The 23335-nt window shown below is 49.4% G+C and overlaps 2 protein-coding genes across 9 annotated transcripts in view; one reads left to right on the plus strand and one right to left on the minus strand.

Annotated features, from left to right (window-relative positions):
* The window catches only part of STS (steroid sulfatase), a 165121-nt gene extending 154614 nt beyond the window's left edge, over positions 1–10507 (minus strand). For 3 of the 7 annotated variants that reach the window (XR_010838699.1, XR_010838698.1, XM_067023750.1), the window contains exon 1: positions 10183–10483. Coding sequence is in view for 2 of the 7 variants with exons in the window: in XM_067023750.1 (XP_066879851.1) it covers positions 10183–10196 (14 nt within the window). In the remaining 5 variants the exon portion in view is untranslated. The other 4 variants (XM_059050108.2, XM_059050105.2, XM_067023752.1 and 1 more) reach the window with 3 other exon arrangements.
* The window catches only part of PUDP (pseudouridine 5'-phosphatase), a 98894-nt gene continuing 85078 nt past the window's right edge, over positions 9520–23335 (plus strand). The window contains exon 1 of one of the 2 annotated variants that reach the window (XM_059050120.2): positions 9520–9776. In XM_059050120.2, the coding sequence (XP_058906103.1) occupies positions 9707–9776 (70 nt within the window). In that variant the 5' untranslated portion in view covers positions 9520–9706. The remainder of the gene's footprint in view (positions 9777–23335) is intronic. The other variant, XM_067023754.1, reaches the window with a different exon arrangement.

The following is a 23335-nucleotide window of genomic DNA, read 5'->3' on the forward strand; positions in this document are numbered from 1 at the left end:
AGAAAACAACAGAGGTAGCAACTGGTCTGGAGAACATGGCTTAAGAATTTTACCCACAAACTTTTTTTGTTTGTTTGTTTGTTTGTTTGTTTGTTTGTTTTGCGGTATGCGGGCCTCTCACTGTTGTGGCCTCTCCCGTTGCGGGGCACAGGCTCCGGACGCACAGGCCTAGCGGCCATGGCTCACGGGCTTAGTTGCTCCGCGGCATGTGGGATCTTCCCGGACCAGGGCACGAACCCGTGTCTCCTGCATCGGCAGGCGGATTCTCAACCACTGCGCCACCAGGGAAGCCCCCCACAAACTTTTAATGCCTGTTTCATCCAGCCTTTTAAGGGATGCCTGACATTTACTGTTTAGGTTTTAAATACAAATAGAGGGAGACTTTCTATCTTTTTTCCCCCTCATGTACTGAAAGCTTTTACAGTTCTGAATCCTGATGGCATCAGTTGTTATATTAAAATCTCATTATAAATGAATATGGGGCAACATCTCAATTGGGAAATATGAATGACCCTGGAGACACCAATTCATAGGAATAATCTGTCAGGTACTGCCATGGGTTTAGTGAACACACAGAGTGCCCTATGGCAAATAACCACGTCGCGGAGTAATCTTTCAATAAAATAGTTTCACCATTTTTAGTAACATCATCTTGGATGGCAATCGTTTCTATCAGCCCTCTAATTCAATCTGCAAGGGTGAGCACAAAGGAGAAAACTGATGTAGACAGGAAATCTGTTGATACCTGGATAAGAAGTAAAGTAAGCAAGAACTAGACATCTTAATTCATTCCGATCATTCATTCACAAGGGAAACGTGGAGGGTGAGGCTGAATGGGGCGGGGGGTGGTGGTTTAACATGCATTTCTTAGCCTCTATCTCTGGGGGAAAAATAATATATTTGGCTGGTTCATAACAGGTAGATTATGTATGGCATGCATTGCAAAGGACACACTGTCCCAGATGCTGATTTTTCTGTAATTGACGTACATTTGCAGAACGGACAGGTTGATTTCTGAACCACAGACTCATTCCCTGTTTCACCCAGCTCCTTTATACAGAAGCCAAACGCTGTCTACGTAGCCAAACACTGGAATAATAAACAGCACATCCGAAAACACAGCCAGTGCAGCCACAAGGAGTGGTGGAAGCCATGGTCCTGAGGACACACTCAGTGATCGACGTACACGCCTCTCAAGTAGGTAGGAAATCTGGTTGTCATTTTTCAGGACACAGATTCAAGTGGCCCATGGCAGACTTTGAACTTGTGTATTTGGAACAGAAAAAAACGATGTGTGGGACTTCCCTGGTGGTGCAGCGGTTAAGAATCCGCCTGGCAATGCAGGGAACAGAGGTTCAAGCCCTGGTCCGGGAAGATCCCACATGCCACAGAGCAACTAAGCCCGTGCGCCACAACTACTGAGCCTGCGCTCTAGAGCCCACGAGCCACAACTACTGACCCCACGTGCCACAACTACTGAAGCCCGTGCGCCTAGAGCCTGTGCTCTGCAACAAGAGAAGCCACCGCAATGAGAATCCCGCGCACCGCAAGGAAAAGTAGCCCCCCCTTGCCGCAACTAGAGAAAGTCTGCGTGCAGCAACGAAGACCCAACGCAGCCAAAAATAAATAAATACCAAATTCCTAAGTATGAAAAAAAAAGTAAAGAAAAGAAAGATGTGACATGGAAAAAAGGTAAAAAAAAAAAAAAAAGTGGAACTGCTATTAACTCCGTCTCAAAATTATGTTTTGGAAAAGCAGCAAGTACTAAGCTGAGAATGACACTCGTCTTTCATGGAATACATTTGATGGCAAATACTTCTTATTCATATTCCTTGTATCCAACTCAGAAGCAGTGGTTCTAATACTTTGACAGGTAGGGTTAATGGACCCAATTTCTCTTCTGAGTCAAGCTACAGCACAAAGTGCACCTCTTTACTCATTTCCTCTTAGGTTTCTTGTTTTTACCCGCAGGTGTTTTCAAAGTATGAATTTCATCCGGAAAGAAACAAATAAAGACTATTAGGCAATTGGTTTCCTCTCCCACAAGACCTCCTTGTTCCACAGCAAAGAAACAAATGAATACATATCAGATAAATTGTTGCAGGTGGTTTTACAGATTTTTTTTTAAAAAAAGGTAACACTCCAGATAAAACACATACTAACTTTCATTAGTCTCACACCAGATAATTCAAAACACCATCGGCCCCTAGCTAACACTTAGCCCTCCTACTTATGTAATTAACTCTTACCCCATGTATTATTTAACTATTCCAGAAGAGGAACAAAACAGGGAACTGTAGACAAAGTAACTATTCCCAGAAGCAAAAAAAAAAAAAAAAAAAAGAATCCAACTCACCAACTCATGAGGCTTTCAGACAGAGCTATTCTCTGGCACACAGAGAAGGTGCCTTGACCGCAGGGACCTCACACAGCTTTTCCACTGACTGCACTGGACAGCACCCCAGCCAAGAGCTCCCGGGCTTTGAATAGTCACTGGACAGCCCGGGGAAGTTATGTGGACTTACATCACTGGCTGTAAAGTCATCACTGGATAACTGGTGAAGTTCTCATTAAAAAGTTACTTAACCGCCTGTGTTTCTTCCTGTGGTCCTCCCTCAGGCCCCTAGGGCCTCCTCTATAAGTCAGAGGGGAGCTGGGCTTCTTGAAATGATCGGTCACACCGTGGCAGTAATCAAACGGACACGTCTATCATTTCTGAATACCGCACCGTGATCTTTCTTTTCCTGCTGGCACCTTGAAGTGGGAGGGGGAAAAAAAGCGGACATTTACTCAGAGCATCTCGTGTGTGCACGGGAGTGTCCACGCCACCGTGCACAGCAGGCAGGTGTGGCATGTGCACACGTGTAGGCGGAGAAGCTGAGGGCGCTGGAAAGTAGTGGGGAGGTGGGTGTCACACGTGGGGACAACTGCTCCCCCGCTGGGAGGCACCGGGGTGCGGGCGAGGCCATGCGGAGCCGGGGCTGCGTTCTGGACGCCCTGTGCACGGCCCGCGGCACCGCAGCCCTGCATCCCTGACTATCACGTGTCTCGCTCCCCCAGCACGCGGCACACAGAGCGCCGAGGAAGGCATTCCCGGCCAGCACCCAGGGTGAGGAAGTCGGCCGGGCAGCCCTGAGCCTGGTGGGTGGAAAGCAGCACAGAGGAAGTGAGCCCGGAGGCCTCAGCCCACACGTCTGGGGGACACGTGTACCCCGGGAAAGATAACTGTCAGCGTTTCTCTTTTGGCCTGTCCCCTCCCATCCCACTATTTCGTTTTGTTTAGGTTAAAAAAAATTTTAAAAGGGAAGACTAAATCTCCACCTTTGTTTTCCATGTCTATAAACAAAACCTTACTTGGTTTTAATTATTTTGTGTGCCTCTCTGGCTCTTGGCAGGCACTCACATAATTAATACATAATGTAGTGGCTGCTGACATATTTCCCGTTCTTCATGGAAACCCAGGATGATAGTATGGTGAAACCTGAAAAACTATTTTAACCTGAATAAGCATGACTCTGACATCATCAAAAGGTGACATCTGGTCTTGGTGGGGGGGGAATGTCTCTATAAAACTTATTCGTTGGAGAGACGGTTCACAGCATCAGGGGCCAAAATTCCAGCACGTCCGGGGATGCTTCTGGTCACTGAATGCTTTAAAGCTCAAAACTCAATGCCTAGTGCAACTCTAAAGCTGCAGGTTTAATTCCAGGGTAAGTCACCGAGAGTGAAGGCGTGGTTTTGGTGGTCTGGGAAGGGAGAGAATGAGGAAAGAGCTTTTGGTGTCTTCATGGATCACTCACTGCACCTCTGGCTGCTCTCCTGTCCCTCCCAGCAAGGAATGCAGAGGGAAAGATAAGGTCAAAGGGGCAGATAAGGGGCAGATCATTCCCCTGCAGCTGGTATTGTCCAGAGATGGCTTCAGGCCACGGGAAGGGCTGACTCTTCCTCTGAAGTGCATTCCTACTAGTTCTTGGGACCTGTCCCAGCTGGATTCCTCCCCATCAACAAGTCCTGAGACTGGGGGAGTGGGAGGTAGGGGGAGGGCTTGGCTGCGGCTCCTTCTCAGCTTGAGTCCCCCCCACCCCCCAGGAGCAAAAGTCCAAATGGTGGCAAGACTCCCTCCCTGCTGGTCCCCATGGGCCACCTAGGTCAGCTGGCCGTGCATCTCTGAGAGAATGGGAAGCCCAGCCTCTACCAGCACAGCCCCCTTCCTGGAAATTCAGGCAGGAGTCAGGCCCTCGGGGCACCAGAGATGCAGAATGAGGTCTCACCCTCTCTAAGGGGTCTCACTGAAGCCTCACAGGGCTGGGGTGAAGCAAGAAGCCCACCCCTCCACAGGGAGGGGCACAGGGCTAATGCCAAAGAAACCTCTTCCCAAGCCCCCTCCTCTTCTTCTTTTATGCCCTTGCTGCTGGATCACACAGCCCACGGGGTTCCACGCTGCCTACTTTGAAGATTCCTCCAGTACCTCATGTATTCGCCCCTCAGCTGACACATTACCTTGCTACCGTAAATATTTCACTGGGAAGCATCTCAAATAAACAACCTAACCTTACACCTAAAGCAATTAGAGAAAGAACAACAACAACAACCAAAAAAAACCCCAAAGCTAGCAGAAGGAAAGAAATCATAAAGATCAGATCAGAAATAAATGGGAAAAAAATGAAGGAAACAATAGTAAACAACAATAAAACTAAAAGTTGGTTCTATGAGAAAATAAACAAAATTGATAAGCCATTAGCCAACTCATCAGGAAAAAAAGGCAGAAGACTCAAATCAATAGAATTAGAAATGAAAAAGGAGAAGGAACAACTGACACTGCAGAAATACAAAGGATCATGAGAGATTACTACAAGCAACTATATGCCAATAAAATGGACAACCTGGAAGAAATGGACAAATTCTTAGAAAAGCACAACCTGCCGAGACTGAACCAGGAAGAAACAGAAAATATGAACAGACCAATCACAAGCACTGAAATTGAAACTGTGATTTAAATACTCCCAACAGACAAAAGCCCAGGACCCGATTGCTTCACAGGCGAATTCTATCAAACATTTAGAGAAGAGCTCTCAGACTCTTCCAAACTATAGCAGAGGGAGGAACACTCCCAAACCCATTCTGTGAGGCCACCATCACCCTGAAACCAAAACCAGACAAAGATGTCACACAAAAAGAAAACTGCAGGCCAATATCACTGATGAACATAGATGCAAAACTCCTCAACAAAATACTAGCAAACAGAATCCAACAGCACATTAAAAGGATCATACACCATGATCAAGTGGGGTTTATCCCAGGAATGCAAGGATTCTTCAATATACGCAAATCAATGTGATAAACCATATTAACAAACTGAAGGAGAAAAACCATATGATCATCTCAATAGATGCAGAGAAAGCTTTTGACAAAATTCAACATCCATTTATGATAAAAACCCTGCAGAAAGTAGGCATAGAGGGAACTAACAACATTATAAAGGCCATATATGACAAACCCACAGCCAATATCATTCTCAATGGTGAAAAACTGAAACCATTTCCACTAAGATCGGGAACAAGACAAGGTTGTCCACCCTCACCACTATTATTCAACATGGTTTTGGAAGTTTTAGCCATAGCAATCAGAGAAGAAACAGAAGTAAAAGGAATCCAAATTGGAAAGAAGAAGTAAAACTGCCACTGTTGGCAGATGACATACTGTACATAGAGAATCCTAAAGATGCTACCAGAAAACTACTAGAGCTAATCAATGAATCTGGTACAGTAGCAGGATACAAAATTAACGCAGAGAACTTGCTTGCATTTCTATACAATAATGATGAAAAATCTGAAACAGAAGTTAAGGAAACACTCCCATTTACCACTGCAACAAAAAGAATAAAATACCTAGGAATAAACCTTCCTAAGGAGGCAAAAGACCTGTATGCAGAAAACTATAAGACACTGATGAAAGAAATTAAACATTATACAAACAGATGGAGAGATACACCATGTTCTTGGACTGGAAGAATCAACATTGTAAAAATGCCTATACTACCCAAAGCAATCTACAGATTCAATGCAACCCCTATCAAAACTACCACTGGCACTTTTCACAGAACTAGAACAAAAAATTTCACAATTTCTACAGAAACACAAAAGACCCCGAATAGCCAAAGCAATCTTGAGAAAGAAAAATGGAGCTGGAGGAATCAGGTTCCCTGACTTCAGACTATACTACAAAGCTACAGTAATCAAGAGAGTATGGTACTGGCACAAAAACAGAAATATAGATCAATGGAACAGAGTAGAAAGCCCAGAGATAAATCCACGCACATATGATCACCTTATTTTTGATAAAGGAGGCAAGAATATACAATGGAGAAAAGACAGCCTCTTCAGTAAGTGGTGCTGGGAAAACTGGACAGCTACATGTAAAAGAATGAAATTAGAACACTCCCTAACACCATATACAAAAATAAACTCAAAATGGATTAAAGACCTAAATGTAAGGCCAGACACTATCAAACTCTTAGAGGAAAACATAGGCAGTACACTCTATGACATAAATCACAGCAAGATCCTTTTTGACCCACCTCCTACAGTAATGGAAATAAAAACAAAAGTAAGCAAATGGGACATAATAAAACTTACAATCTTTTGCATAGCAAAAGAAACCATAAGACAAAAAGACAACCCTCAGAATGGGAGAAAATATTTGCAAACGAAGCAACTGACAAAGGATTAATCTCCAAATTATACAAGCAGCTCATTCAGCTCAACATCACAAAAACAAACAACGCAATTAAAAAATGGGTGGAAGACATAAATAGACATTTCTCCAAAGAAGACATACAGATGGTCAACAAACACATGAAAAGATGCTCAGCATCACTAATTATTAGAGAAATGCAAATCAAAACCACAATGTATCATCTCACACTGGTCAGAATGGCCATCATCAAGTAATCTACAAACAATAAATGCTGAAGAGGATGTGAAGAAAAGGGAACCCTCTTGTACTGTTGGTGGGGATGTAAATTGATACAGTCACTATGGAGAACAGTGTGGAGGTTCTTTAAAAAACTAAAAATAGAACTACCATATGACCCCACAATCCAACTACTGGGCATATACCCTGAGAAAACCATCATTCAAAAAGAGTCACGTGCCACAGTGTTCATTGCAGCACTATTTACAATAGCCAGGAAGTGGAAGCAACTTAAGTGTCCACCAACAGATGAATGAATAAAGAAGATGTGGTACATATATGCAATGGAATATTACTCAGCCATAAAAAGAAACGAAATTGAGTTTTTTGTAGAGACGTGGATGGACCTAGAGTCTGTCATACAGAGTGAAGTAAGTCAGAAAGAGAACAAATACTGTATCCTAATGCATATATATGCAATTTTAAAAAGTGTTACTGATGAATCTAGTGGCAGGGCAGGAATAAAGACGCAGAAGTAGAAAGCAGATTTGAGAGCATGGGGCAGTGGAAGGGGAAGCTGGGATGAAGTGAGAGAGTAGCATTGACATATTATGGGGAAGGATGCACACCTCTGTGACTGTATTAAAAGTCATTAAAATGTACACTTTTACACGGCTGATTTGTATGGTACGTGAATTATATCTTAATCAAGTAGTCAGGAAAAAAACTGCACAAAATAAATAAATTAAAATGCTCCTTTTATCTAAGGAATGAACAGATGCAACATTGTTACCATGGGAGAGAAAAAGAACTGTCTCCTTTGTGTGTCCATTTGTTTCCAAGAATGGAAAGAAACTGAGAGCAAGAATTCTAAAGGTTCCAGCAGGTGAGCATGGACACACAGTTTGCGCCCAATGTTTGTGGAATAAATCTTTTGCAGGTTGAATGGTGTCCCCCTCAAAAAAAAAAGAAATAGTGTAAGAGTCCTAACCCCTAGTACCTCAGAGTGTGATCTTACTTGAAGACAGGGTCTTGACATATGTCATGAACGTAGAATGTAGTCATGAGCCTGAGTGGCAATCCTATATGACTGATGTCCTTATAAAAAGGGGAGATTTAGACACAGAAATAGATGCATAGAGAAAACACAATATGATGAGATAGAGGAATAAGGCCGCTGTGTACAAGCCAAGCAGAGAGGTCTGGAACCAATCCTTTCCTCAAAAGGCGTTAACCCTGTTGACCCCATGATCTTGGACTTCTGGCTTGAGGCAATACCTTCCTGTTGTTGAGACTACCTGGTCTGTGGTGCTTTTATACAGGAGCCTAGCACATTTGGGTCACAGTCCCTCCACTAACTGGTTGATGAACTGCCTGCTCCGAGATCCAGGGTCCTCAATGGGAAATCATGATTGGAGTAAAAACAGGGAATGTGTCTCACAGCGACAGCTCTAAAAAGACATAAATGAATTGAACATATACTATTTGCCAGTTCCAACAGCTTGACCTGCCTCGCGTTATTTAACACCCCTGTTTTACACACGTGGAAACGAAGACACAGAGGTTTACTGCTTATTGTTGATACATTTGCTGATATCGGGTGCCTCCGAGTGCAGTTTACGCACTTCACCAGAAACACAACGCTCAGATTTTGAAGTCTCTGAAAATTTCTTCTCTCTGCTTCTTGAAAGATCCTATCTTTATGCTTAAACATGCATATGCAATGCCAACTAACACTAAATTGAAACGGGGTGGGGGAAAGTATTCCTGAGAGTGGTCGCAAAAAAGAAGGCTTTTCAGGTTGCCTTCAGAAAGTTTGGGGTAAAAAAAGAAAACTCAGAGCAATCAAAGACAGATGAGACATAAAGGCAAAACCGGCAAGGCATTTTAAAACGTATTATTATTTCGGCCCTTTCCTATCAAACTTCGGCGGGGGGTTGCTCTGGGAGAATGGACTAGCCGGGGATGCGCGGGGAATACAGGTGCAAAGGATGCGGTCCCGCGCCACTGCGCATGCGCTCTACGGGCACGAAGGGAGCCGGGCGGGCAAAACTGAAACGGAAACCTGCCAGGCGTCCAGGGACGGGCGCTCCGGGCCGGGACGAACCCACCGGGGGACCCCGTAACTAAGGCCACCTGGCTACCCATTTACTTGGTGGCTCTCAAGGATGCCAACCTGAGCATCTATGCACTCCTTCCATCAACCCCATGCGCCGTCGCCCTTCCACGCCCTCCCTCCTTCTTCATGCCCCGCAAATTCGAGCCAGGCATTGCCACCCAGATTAGGAACTCGGCTCTGCTCGGCCCCTTGACTCAGCATCCCAGCCCATTTACGGGTGTGAAGTGAGCGGGGGGAGGGGGTGGATGCGGGCAAACTTGTCGCGCCCGCGCGTGCCACTTCTTAGCCCCGCGGCGACGGCAGAGGTGATCGTCCTTGGCGCGCGTGCGCAAGACATGCCGGCGAGGCCCAGAACGCGCGTGCGCGGGAGCGGCTCTGGGCGAGTACTCCAGGAGCCTCAGAAGGAGGCCAGACGCAGGCGAGCGCCGGGCGGCGGAGGCGCAGCGCGCGCGACTTTTGAGGGACCGCGCGAGGACGCTTGAGGCGCGCCTGCGCAGAGCGGCTCCGGGCGCACGGAGCTTTCCGGAGCGCGCGTGCGCGAGAGCGTCCCGGGGCGCGAGCGCGAGGAGGCCCGGGGCGGCGCGTGCGTAGCACGGCTCGGGGCGCGCGGCGAGGCCCGGAGCGCGCGTGCGCGCGCCTCTTCCCCGCCCCCCACTCGGCCGAGACGGCGGCACAATGGCGGCGCCCTTGTCCGTGCTGCGTCCCGTCACCCACCTGCTTTTTGACCTGGACGGCCTCCTTCTGGGTGGGTAGCGTGCGGCCGCCTCCCGCGAGGGCTGTCCGGGGAGGGCGCGGGTGGAGGGGTACAGGCTCTCAGGGGCGGGGGCCGCGGCGGGGCGGTGTGCGGGGCCCCCGGGCTGGCAGGCGGCGGGGGTGCAGGGCCCACGTCAGGCCGGCCGCGCTCGTGGCTGAGGCGTCGACGGCGCCCGGGGCACTTACTTCCGGCGGCCGCGCCGCGCGTGGGGACGGAATGCGCGTGGGGACGGAGTGCGTGGGGGGCGGCGCGTGAGGGCGCGGTGCTCGGGGACCACCGAGCGGGCGGGAGGTTGGCGTTGGGGGCCGCGAGCACTGCGCGCGCAGCCGGGCCTCCATTTCCCCGTCTGCACCCTAGCCTGCAGGATCCCCGCGGGCTTACCCCGAGGTGCACGCACCTTGCTCGTAGCATCTTACAGGGCAGGGTTCACCACCCGCCGATTTGGGGGTCTCTTCCGACGTCTGGAGGCGTTTGGGGCGGCCTAGCTGGAGGGTGGGAGTTTACTGGTGTCCAGAGGGTAGCGGCCGGGATGCGGCGGAACCTCTCGCAGTGCGTAGGACCGCTCCACGCCACCGCGACTGCTCCAGACCCAAGTATCTGTAGCGCGGAGGCGGCGGAGGAGCCCTGCTCAGCGGTCTGGCTGGTCCGAGTGACTCCCAGCAGGGACATCACCGGGGAGCAGCAGTTTTGCAGTGCAGAGCCCGAGTCCCCACCCCACAGCTGACCAATCAGAATCTGCATTTTCACCCAGGTGCCGGAGAGTTTGAGGTGCACAGCCGTGCTGTGGCTTCGAGCGGTTCACAATCCTATGTGCGCCGAACAGCCCCGTAGTCTAGGCATAAACTTACCCACTGAGGCGAATTCAAGTAGAATTCGTAGAAAACGCTGCATTTATAACTCAACAGAGAACTGCTCTGAGCTCTACCCTACAGCTTGGGCGTATGTTTCATGACAGTACGCGGTGTTACAGGGTTAGGAAACGCGTTCTGACCTCATTGTCTCGGGAGGGCTTCATAGGACTTTAAAAATGTCTGCATACTTTACGTAGCCTACTAACCTAGTGGAGGTGTGCATGCATCAGTGCTGCCTCTAATAAAATCCTGCAAGGTGGGAGGAGATGTTTGCACTGACTAATTAAAAACAAAATCGGCACCACTCAGAGAGGTAAAGTTACTTGCCCAAGGTCACACAGCTAATAAGGAACAGAGCTGAGAAATGATTCCAGGTCGATCTGATTCTAATTATAAGTGATGTTGTGCTCATTTTACAGGGGGAGTGTGACCTTGGCCCCATGATCATTTGGCTCACTGGTTCAGTAGTAATGGCACTGATTTTTTTTTTTTAAGGTACACAAAAAACTGTCTTATTTTTATGGACCCAGAGATATAAACGAATGAATTCCTAAGGGGGAAAATAAATTCCCATAGAGATAACTAATTGGGTAGAACAGTGTATGCAGCTACTAAATCTGAAATGACTCAATTTCAAAAAGCTTCTGGGATTCGTAAGTAGAGTTTGTAGATGTGAGTTTTCCTGCTCAGGTGGTCAAGTTAAATTGTCAAATAAATTCCTTATCCTCTAATGAAAAGTCCAGAGAACATGTTTTGCAAACTGAGGTGTCCCATTAAAATTAAAATTATTAGACTTCTAAATGAGCTTGATGCTTCATCCCCACTCAAGATACAAATATACCTGTTCCCCGGAGCCATGAATGTGACTTATGTGGTGGTGCCTGCAGGGGTGGTTATCAACCAGGGCCGCCTCTTTGCTAGTTAAGGCAAGTTTAAAGTTTATCGAGCATTGGTCTGGCACTGTTACCCAATCCTCAGAACTGTCAGAGAAACAAGAATTAGTGGCCTTTGGGAAGATAAGACCTACCTCTTCTTTCCCCCTTTGTTTTCTGCCCTTTACCTCATTCTGCCCTGACTCTTTGAGTTGGTAAGGCCTTGCAGAACTTTATCAGAAATGCACCTTTGCTTATGCTTTTTTTTTTTTTTTTTTAAAGAAAATGTCTGGTATAAAATACCACTTTCCAGAATGTGCTACTTTACCTCATTTTAATCTACTTGATTATACCTGTTCTAATTCTTAAGCACCTGATTTCAGTTGTCTCTTGTTTGCGTAACAATGTATCATCAGTTTATTATGAGGTATTTCCGGTGGGCCTGCTTTTCAGGGTTGTGAATCCATTTCTCCAGGAAGTTGTTTGTTAATGTAGCCCCAATCCTGTATTCTCAGGGAGGTGAAACTGAAAACAGAGTTGCGTGGGGAAGCTGGTTTAACCAGAGGAGAATGAGGAAGTCAGTTGGAGATATGTGCAGAAATGTTGACCAGAAACCCAGGGTTACTTCCTAGTGCTTTTGAAATGTTTGATGCTGTTTTCCTTTCAATCTTTGGAATCTGTTTTTGTTGACAGAGGTAACAATTAGCTGTGAGCTAGGTAGTAATTTTGGCCCTCAAATGCCCTTTAGAGACAGAGACCAAAGGGACTGAGGTTATTTATGAACAAGGATAAGATTTTGAAGGAAGAAGATACAAGTTGTTTTTTTTTTTTTTTTTTTTTTTTTTGTGGTACGCGGGCCTCTCACTGTTGTGGCCTCTCCCGTTGTGGAGCGCAGGCTCCGGACGCACAGGCTCAGCGGCCATGGCTCACGGGCCCAGCCGCTCCGCGGCACATGGGATCTTCCCGGACCGGGGCACGAACCCGTGTCTCCTGCATCGGCAGGCGGATTCTCAACCACTGCGCCACCAGGGAAGCCCAGAAGATACAAGTTTGAAGTACTGTGTCAGCTCCTGAATAGGGAAGATTACCTACCTAGTTCATTAGATAGCTGAAGTTAGAAGCACAAGAGGTAGGACCATTCTCTTTAAGAGACAAGAAAGTTGGTGGTCCAGAGTCCTGCTATCTGATAGGGGTAGCACCATGTAAGGTTTTGTTATAGGAACAGTAAAGAAGTAAAGAGACACAGAGGAAATGAACTTGAATGGTACTTCTTTCCTATCCTGACGCATCCAAAATATTGTTACTCAACACATGATCAGTAAAAAAAAAATAGTTGACATAGTTTACGTCCCTTTTTGTTACCTAGTCTTTGAAATTTGTGTGTATCTTACACTCACAGGGCATCTCAGCTCAAACTAGCCAGGTTTCGTGGGTTCACTTGCCACATTTGGCCAGTGCCTACCGTATGGGACAACCCAGGTACAGAGCCTTAGGAAGCAACTCACTGATGTCTGCTGTTGATAACGGGGCCAGATGGAGGGTGGATGTTAAGCATATTCAGAATTAGGAATACTGATATATGTAAAAAGTGGTATACATAAAATAAGCTTTCTAGGAGTCTGTTACAGTAATTAAATCCGTAAAGAATCAGCCAGGAAAAATAAAAAGCTTATTTTCAAATGTTTAAAAAATAAGCAGAAAAATAATACGATAGATGTGTGAGGGGAAATACGACTCTTTGCATTGTCGATTATAATTGACCACGTCTCCATAAACACACAGACATGGCAGGATCGTAATGGGTGATACCTGGCTTCTACTTCACCTTCACGTAGAGGAATAGGTGCCCTGGCCTGGACCTGTTTGTACTCCTACAGCTTCCTGCTTGCCAGACATTCGTCATAGCACTGGAGACCGTGTGGAAGTGCCCGTTTCTCCGTCCGGGGCCCAGGGTACGGCGTGAACTCCGGGTGGAGGCGGGACCTTTGTGGTGCGCCTGGGGCTCAGGGATCCCTTGTTGACCGAGGCAGCGCGCAGCCGTGCCCAGTCTGCTCGGAATCCGCTGTCACCCATCGTCCTCTGGCTCACCTCACCTACGCTAGTTTATGTAGACCCTGGGCCCTCCACAAAGCTGATGGCAAGCACAAGATCTCCCTGTACAGCTGTAGCACATGCCCTACATGAATTTTCGGAAGAGCTTTCGTACGTTGTATTTGACCCTCTGTGACGCGTACGAGGTTTAAAGGTGGAGATGATGAGCTTTTCGGGGTCCATTGGTTCCTATCCTGTAATGTGACTCACTGCAGACATTCCCAAAGAGTCTCAGGAAGGTAGAGCAGAATAAATGCTCATTTGCGATGGCCGGTGTGAGATTACTGTCTGCCCTTGGGGCTCCCAGAGACACCCTCACCCCATCCCTGGCTTGTGTGCCTTGGGGTCTCATCACAGATGTCAGGGCACCTGTGCTCCTGCACGTTCCCCTTCTCTCTGCCCTGCCCCCAACCCCCGGAACACACGGCACACGCTCGCGTTTGATGTCACCTTAGCAGGCGACATTTAAGTCCGTTATGCATTTTTGCACAGGAGGTGGCGGAAATTCGGAGGCCAGTCTGAGGCCTTGTGGCCTAGCAGAGCCCACACAGAAGGGGGCCCTGACTTGTACTTTCTCAGTTTGGAGTAAGACTCTCTGGGAGGGGCAGGTGAAGGTACCCATGGACTATGTTGAATGTCAGGAAATTCATCAGGAATAAGAAAGCACTCGAGGGGGGACCGAGGTGGGTAAACTCAGGTCCCGTTGGCCGTGCTTCCTAATAGACCTGAGTCGCGTCAGCCCTTCCCGTGTTCCTGCGGTTAGCGGTTCTTATCCACCACAGCTGCTCCCGTTTCTAGATTAACAGGAAGGTGAGATCAAAATTGCAAAATTCTGCAGATCAACGGGAATTTGGTCCAGCTGGTAACACGACTAAACTATTCAGCAGGTTTCTGTCAGTGCAGGTGTAAAGTGCCTGTTCCTTGCTTCCTCCTAGCTTCCTCGTCCTCCTCATCGTGTGATTTTATTTAGAATCTTAGCTGTGCAAACTTTTTTTTTTTTTCCTCTCTCGAACCTATTTTTCCTTTCTTCTCCTTGGAAGGCTCTGTGGGAGGGATTCTTTGGTCACTTTTGTCTTTCTGATTATTCTCTGATTCTGTTCCTTTATTTTTCCTTTCATTTTTTAAGCTACTATAATTTATCCATTACACTGTGTCACTTTTCAGGGGTAGACGGAGATTTAATGCAATGTAAAAGAGCAAGGGAGATGATGCCCCCAAGAAACGTCCACCAAAAGCACTCATTACACAGGTGCCCGGGTGACTTTTCACAGCTTTGTTTGAGATGTTTGAAAAGTGATGGATGCATAGCCTGTAGCTGGAAGGTGCAGTAGTGTTATAGCAGAATGGCTTACATTAGAAGATAAAGCTCTCACTGTCAGGTATATGTGAATACCGGTGACTCGTAATTCTGGCATTTCATATATTAAAAGCTTCATTTAATTGTGTTAAAATGGGGGGGCAATGTTGGTCTGTGGTTTAAAATTGCCTTTGGGGTGTCTAAGGAGAATTTTATTGAAAACATAATAATTGTGACACACATGCATTTCTGCTCAAGAAATGTCTTCCCCCTCTGGCTTTGCCCAAGTGGACTGCCATCCTAACACCTCTCAACGTTCGTTTTGAGTGTTTGGCAGGTACACGCCCACCTTCCTTCAAGGTGCGGCTCCCACACATCCTTTGCTCTCATGCCTGTGGTCGGTAGCTTAGTGTCTGTGCAGAGAGGGGCACACACCTGGGGTGTGGATGGTCTGCTCCACGCCCTTGCCTGGAGGGCAGTTCCACCGGCCTTGCTCCTGGCACTGGACTAGCCAGTTGACGTCCCTTGACTCGCCTCTCTAGGCCTGGGGATCAGGAACGGACCCGGAGGCCAACCAGAGCCTGCTCGACTCCCAGTCTGCTCAGTGTCCGGTCTGTGCGCGAAACGAGAGTGGACGGTCAGAGTTTGCTCACCTGAGCTTATTTGGGGCCTTGGAGACGCATTCCAAAGTAAGCAGCAGGCTTCCGTCTCTCCGCTGCCATCGTCGTGTCCTTGACGAGAGCTGGGCACCATTGTGCTCTCTGGACCAGCAGCACGTCCACCCGGCAGAACTGCCTGCCGTGGAGGGAATGTTCTGTATCTGAGCTGCCCTGGATGGGAGCCACAGGGGGCACCCAGGCACATGAAATGCTGCCAGGGTAGCTGATGAATTGAACTCTTCATTTTTTAGTTTTACTGAACTGAAGTAGCCACTTGTGGGTACCGTGCCGGACAACGCAACTCTAGAGGAGTGAGTTCACTCATTCCTTATCTGTTCGGAATATACCATGCCGGGTGCTGCAAGGGATTCACAGCAAGTCTCTTCTTTGTAGTGGTCTTGGAGTCCAGTTGGGACACAGAACACGCGTGAATCTCTGCGTAACTGCTGGCGGTCAACGTGGCAAGGACAGGAGAAGGGGCAGGGCAGTCATTTGAACTGAAATCACTGGGAGGATATGCTCTCAAGGGCAGATAGAAGGACAGTGGATATTCCAGACCAGGAGAAGAGATGGCTGAGCAGTAAACACGTTTTCTAAAGCAGAGAAGATCTTGTTTTTATCAAGCAGAGAGTACTATTTAAAAAAAAAAAAAAAAAAAAGACTGCTAATTAACGATTGTGTTGAAGTGTGGAGGTGTGGGTGATCTCTGCCTAGTGGATATTACTCTGGTGTTTTCCACGCTGGGTTCCAGATGGTAGTCATGTCCCTTTAGCCTGTTCTGAGCTGGAAAACCTCGCCCCATCCTCTAGCTGCACGGCCTGTGTTTTCGCTGTGAGAGGGTCTCTTGGAAGAGAGCAGGCTGGTTCTCTCCCAGGATGTTCTGCATTCCGGACTGGCCTGCTTGTTTCCTGCTGCTGCCACCTCACTTGTTCTCCATCCCTCGTACGCCCTCTGATCCAGACATCATGCCTGTGCCGCACTTGGACTCCCTCAGCCGTTTCTGCCGAGAACACACTGCACCAACTCATGGCCTTTTGGGGTAGATGTTCCACGTGGTCAGTGCCCTCCTTCTAGTGAAGTCTTGTCACGTCAGGACAGCTCTTGTCTCCCGTGGTAGTGCATGGGATGCTTCAGTGAGAAGCCAGCAGCCTGAGGGACCCAGTATCGGCGGTGACCGTAATGCCTGTGTGTCCCGAAGGCCTGAACCATGAGGCATAAAGATGGGCAGGGGTACTTGGGGGGAAGCAGAGGGCCGCCGGCTGCTGCTTACCCTCAGGAAGCCAGGGTGGGTCTGTGAGATGGGCCCCTCGCAGCCCCGCAGCTCTGCCTGACTTGGGCCACGTGCCCTGATATCTCCCAGCGGTGTTAGGGGGTGTGGTCCAAGGGCATCCCCACCTTTGCCGTCAGACTCACGAGAAAGCATACGTTCATCAAAGCGAATACGGTTGCCTGCACCGCGTCCACTTTTGCCACGTAAACCTTTCCAACAGAGCCGTATATTTGTCAGTGTGGTTCTGTGTTCCCCGCCATGTATATGCTTTCCCCACGCCACCGGAGCAGCATTCATGGCTTGCTTAAAAGCGGTTAAGTTCTGGATTTCTAAATATCACACCCAAGGAAAGGAGCCAAGACTCTGGGGAGAAGAGGCCAGTTCCAGACTGGGGCCTGTGAAACCCACGGTGAGCGCGGCCACCTTCCCAGAGCCAGGCCGGGGTGTCCCACTGGCCAAAGGCAGGGTGAGTGGAAATCAAAGGAATAATGACTGTGATGGAGTTTAAGACTCTACGTTTTTAGAAAAGGAATCTGTGAGTCATCATCCTGAAAAGAAAAGGGGGGAGGGCCATGGGGGGCAGGAGAACGCCAGTTAGTAAATACGGGAAGAATATGGTAGGATTCGTCAGATCACCGTCTTGCGGTCCTCCCTGTGCATGCTTCAGACAGGCGGCTCTGGTGGAAACCAAGACCATCGGGTTCATCGGGGGCGAGGGTGTTCAGACAGTGCCAGAGTGCCACCCCGACAGGGTACTGACACACGGCACAGGCGGACACGCACCTTCGTGATGGACAGTTCTGGGGGCCGCCGCTTACACGACACATCCTACTCGGCTGTGTCGGCGGGGGAGCCGCTGGCTGCCGTGTGCTGCCACAGCAGTTTACCTGAGTCCAGTCGAACTTCTAGGTGTCCTTTCTAGTTTGGAGGGACGGAGGAACAAGCAAGATGACGCCGTGTGGAAACGACTGGACAGATCCGGAATGCAGGGCATTCTGCAAGGTCGCTGGGTGGACTGTTGAAAGTGTCAAATGTCACGGGAAATGACTGGGGTGGGCTGCTCTAGTTTACAGGAGGCTAAAGGGACCTGAGTACCCAATGCAGCGGATCTTAGATTGGGGGGTGGGGAGATCTTATAAAAGACATTTTTGGGGCATTTGGAGAATGTGGTGTGCAGTGGCTAATTAGATGATGGCATTCAGTCGTTGCTGATTGGCCGGTTCTGGTGCTAGTCATGGCTGTGTAGAAGAGTGTCTTTATTTGATGGAGAAGCATGCAGAGGTATAAAGGGATAAATGGCAGAGTATCTGCAAATTTTTAGGTTTATTGCTTACAGATGTAGGTTATATGGGTCTTTTCTGTGCTTCTTTCAACTTTTCTATATGTTTGAAAAAAGAAAAAAAAAAAGGAATGGGAGGATTAAGCCTGAAGCCTGAACCCCTGAAAAACAAAAGCAAACTATTAAGTAGTCATCAGTCGATTCTGTTTAAAGAGACAAGAATATAAAACGTACATCTTTACAAGATTCGCGTGAACAGCGTAAAATAAACAGTTCCAGAGCCTTTGGCTCCCTGGAGAATTTAGGTGGCAGTGCATTCCCTGGTGTCGTGTGACAGCACATAACACTTGGAAAAGAAGAAGCCCCTTCACTGTTCTCATCCTCTCTATCCACTTCCTTGTCTTTTTCTCACAGTGCACTTGGACCTGGGCCCCAGGATTTGTAAAGACATTTCTTGTACCACATTATCTTTTGGTGGAATCTTAAAATGGCAGCTGATATTTAGTCAGATCATCACACTCAAAAAAAAAAAAAAAAAGAAAGAAAAGCTTCCTAAATGACTTACCAAAGTAGCCACCCACACCGATCCCTGCATCTCACGTGGTGTGCTGATTAGACCTGGTGACAGCCACGTCCCTCTGGAGCCTGTCAGCTGAGCCCCGGGCCCCCGTGACTGAGTCTCCTGCAGCTCTCAGCAGCTGTCTGCAGCTGCGGGCCTGGGCTGCTCTCATCCCTTACTCCTTATCAGCTGCCAAGGTCCGGGGAAACCTGAGGTTGGACCTTGAGCTGGAGTAAAGTGATGAGATGGGTGTGACAAGGATGCCCGCGTGTTGTCCACGTTCCCCTGGCTGGTGCCATCCCTGGCGTGAGGACCCCGGGGGCTACCTGTTCGTACATGGACGGGGCTCTCTTTCTCTTGTTCATCTCACTTTCAGTGGCTTGGAAAGCTTTCTGCTCTTGCTTTGAAAAAAGGAAAGTCACTTGGTTACTGAAGAAATGTTTTGTGCCAGCAAGGTGTTATTTGTATATCTGTTCTGGCCACAAATAGTGATCAATTTCAGTCAGTCCCCTAGTACGTTCCTGTTTTCCCTCTGCATCTCTTATTTCCCTCATTTATCTTATCATAAAGCATTTCCTTTGGTTGCATCGACAACGTTTCTTTTTTTGCATGATGACTACGTATAATCAAGGCAGACTTCCAACCAGCTGAGTTACTGCCTTGTGCCACCGTATATTTTGACCTTGGTACCGACATCTTGATGACCACACATCAGCTTTTAAAGTGGTAGGTTCACGTGACTGGCTTTGCAGAGTGGAATTCTAGTCGAATTTGAGATGTGTTTCGACAACCCGGTGAGCCGGCTGTCTGAGAGCCCCGTGAACACCGGGCCCGGTCCCTCCTACTTGGTCGTTTCATTGTGTATCTCTGTGGGCAGCACTGGTGTCGTGTCAGAACTCCCGGACGCCTCTGTTGCCGGGCAGCCCTCACTGGTACAGGTGCCAGTAGGAGTCCTTCCTTCAAGGCCGGGTAGCTGATGCCTAGTGCTTTAGTTTCATCTCAGACGGGCGATGAGGAGGCTGCCCACAACCCCCTTGGTTGACTGAAAATGTTAGGTGCTGCTTGGATGCAGCCTGGTTCACCTCGCCCTGGGGTACTTGCTCTACCTGCTGACTCGGTGAAATTCCCCATCCCCCGGTGTTCTCCCCGGGGTCCTGCCCGCTCCCACCTTCAGCACGTTACAGATGGTGCGGGACATCTTCTGGGACCTCAGCGTCTCGTTGAGATACACAGATCCAAGATCACGTGCTAGCTGACCCCAGGCCCTTATGGCACTGTTTAACGTGACTTTGCAAAAGAGATTTAATCATCCAGGTATATGATGCAGCCCTTCTTAATGCCATTAATATTTATTATTAGATCAAGTAAAGGAACATCCTCACTTAGTGAACTTGATATCTTTATGTAATCGCACCTGTAATACTGAATAATAAGGGCAGTGTATCTGTCTTGACATTTACAATATTGTTTCTGCTCGTTGGGCTGGGAGTAGAGTCAGGGTCCTGAATTTGAGAGTGTACTTTAACACTGGCCTCTTCATCGGTGCCCTAGTTTGGGGTGAGTTTGCAGGACTCTGCAGGCATCCTTTTGTCCTTCCCATCACTGGTGCCTCCGCCCGGGCTCGGCCCTGGCCCTTCCTTCCTCCAGGGAGGAAGGCTTGCCGTTTCTACTGGATGTAAGCAGCTCCTTCTCCTCCTTCCTCTTCTTTTTCTAATGCTTCTGTACCTCAGCGTAAAGTGTGCTAGATCTGTCATTTAAACAAAACCTCTCGGACTTCCCTGGTGGCGCAGTGGTTAAGAATCCGCCTGCCAGTGCAGGGGACGCAGGTTCGAGCCCTGGTCTGGGAAGATCCCACATGCCGCAGAGCAACTAAGCCCGTGCGCCACAACTACTAAGCCACACGCCTAGAGCCCGTGCTCCGCAGCGAGAGAAGCCACCGCAATGAAGCCCACGCACTGCAGTGAAGAGTAGCCCCCACTCACCGCAACTGGAGAAAGCCTGCGCACAGCAAGGAAGATGCAACGCAGCCATAAATTTTAAAAAGTAAACAAAACCTCTGCTCCCTCATTGCCGTGTCCTGCACAAACTGCCTTGCGCCTGCAGCCCATGGACGTCATTTGCATGAAGGGAGCAGTGACTTTCGTGTTGCCAGACCACTCACCATCTTTTCTTATGTTTCCAGAACTTTCTGCTTCATGGGCCACTGTCCCACTCCATCTTGTGGGATCTGTCTCCATGGCTTCACTTCTCCTTGTCTGTCTGTCCTCCTCTGCACCTCTGTGTGGGGCCCTGGACTGGGCTGTGGACCCCGCCTCTAGGAGATCTCTTGTGGACGCATGGCCTCAGTGACCGCTCTTGCTCTCGGGCCTCCGTCCACGCTTCCCAGTGCCCGTGGGCTATTCCACCCAGAGGTCGCGCCCAAGCCCCGGGTTTCAAGCTGAGCTCAGAGCTCTCCGCCACATCTGCCACCTTGCGCGCCCCGTGAGCCGCCTGCATTAGAGACTGGCAGTGACCTTCCCATCTTCTGGTCCTCCCGCCCCCCTCCCCTCCCAACATGCCAGTACTGATTCCTCAATATTCAGAGCCACGTTTGTGTCCTTCAGCTGCCGCCGCCTTTCTTCAGGCCCTCCGTCTCCATCCTGTGTGGTAACAGTGAATATTTACCATGAGCCTTTACTACGAGCCTTCACCGCGTGCCCCGCGCCACAGTGGGCACCTTGCCTGCCTCACCTTTTTCCCTGGCAGCAGGCCGACGGCACCCCGCTCTGGCTGTCTCGGCCTTGCCCATTTTGCAGGTAGGGAAGCGAGGCTTTCTGAGGTCAAGTGACTTAACCTCAGAGGCAGTGCCTGACAGGTGTTGCCCCCCCGCCACCTCTCGCAGCTCGAGAAGAAGAGGCAGTGATTCGCCAGACTCAGGCGTGCTCGTGGGCAGTTCTGTCACTTCCAGAAACGTCAGTGGTGGCGGTTGAATTTTGGTGCTCATGTTGGCGAGATTGCAAGCCATGTTCCATGCCCATTGTATGTGTGAAGAAGGCTTTGCCTAGAGGATGCAGCTCACCGGGAGTTTATCCCCAGAACGGTCCTACATTCCCTTGTCAGAGGAATCTGGGTGTAAGCTGGTCCCTAAACACTTTCCAGGAGAAAAGGCGTTTGTGCCCATAAAAATAACCCTCGACTCTACCTGTCGTGCATCTGATGCCCTCTCCCGTGTGCTGAGTTACGTGTGTGTGCGTGCTCGTCTGTGTGGTCATAATACAAACAATGTAAATCATCTCTGGGTCTGCCAGGTGCAGCCCGATGAACGCCTTCCTTTCTGGAAATTCGAGCCATATCTCGGCACTCATCTTGTTCAACCAGTCTGAGAGCACCCTCATAAAAGCATTTCAAGTTGGCTCCTGGGTGATTTGGGCCAGCCACCCAAGCAGTTAATGTGGCTTAACGCTGCCAGCCTGTAGCCGGGTCCGTCCCCCTGGCTCTTGAGCGTTTATCTGGGGATAAAGCTTTACGTTCAAAGGGGATTTCAGAAAAGTGTTACAGGATGGATCCACTGGGGCCATCAAGGAGAGAGAGGTGTTCAGGGCCCTGCTTTGCCAGGCTTTCGTAGCAGGCCCACCAGACGTCGGGTACCGAGACTGGTGCAGGGTAAGGATACAAGGCCATGCAGGGGTGCCGTGGAGGCGGGCTGCAGGGGGCAGACGTTTTCTGTCCTGCTGTCTCCTCATGGATCTGCTGGGCTGACCCAGTTCCCTGGGAGCTGGGCAAAGGAAGCGGGCTGAGGTCCAGGGTCCCCCGCCCCGGAGACTGGGTCCGTCCCCAGCCTCAGGGTAGGGCTGTAGGAGTCTGTAGGCTGGGTGGCGCAGCATGAAGGGCTGCGAGGACCTACGGCCAGCAGGGCACTGTGTGTAAGTCTGAGAGAGCAGGGGCTGGAGAAGAGGCTCCTGGCCCGGTGAAAGGTGGGAGCAGAGGTCTCAGGAAGGGGACGGGGCGTGGTGAGCCTTGTGCCAGACGCAGGAACGTAGGCCTTACCTCCCAGCCGTTGCACAGCCTCGTAGGCAGGGGATGCCTGCAAAGGCACTGTTGATGGCGTGGATGGCTGCGGCTTACAGGCTGGGAGCTGGCTAGGGGGATGTGGCAGTCGTCCTGGAAAATGATCCAACACGTACATACTCCTTTTTTTTTTTTTTTCCCCTGTACGCGGGCCTCTCACCGCTGTGGCCTCTCCCGTTGCAGAGCACGGGCTCCGGACGCGCAGGCTCAGCGGCCATGGCCCACGGACCCAGCCGCTCCGCGGCACGTGGGATCTTCCCGGAACGGGGCACGAACCCACGTCCCCTGCATCGGCAGGCGGACCCTCAACCACTGTGCCACCAGGGAAGCCCTGACACGTACATGTTCTTGCTACTCTGGCAGGGATCGCCGTGGGCCCTGCTCTTTCACCTGATGGCTGCCTGAACTTTGTCCACGTTATTATTGATTGGCATGGACACTAGCATGTAAAAGAAGGGCCTAAAATAACGTAGGCATCCGGTACTCGGATAATCACGTGTTTCCCCAGTTACAGATCTCATAGATGGAAGCTAGATACCCAGACCCGTGTTCAGAAAACCCATCCCGCACCTATAGAGCTGTCTTATTTCCCAGCGTGCCCACCCACCTCCTCCTGATTTTGGGG

Source organism: Kogia breviceps, chromosome X (assembly GCF_026419965.1).
Source record: "Kogia breviceps isolate mKogBre1 chromosome X, mKogBre1 haplotype 1, whole genome shotgun sequence".
NCBI lineage: Eukaryota > Metazoa > Chordata > Mammalia > Artiodactyla > Physeteridae > Kogia > Kogia breviceps.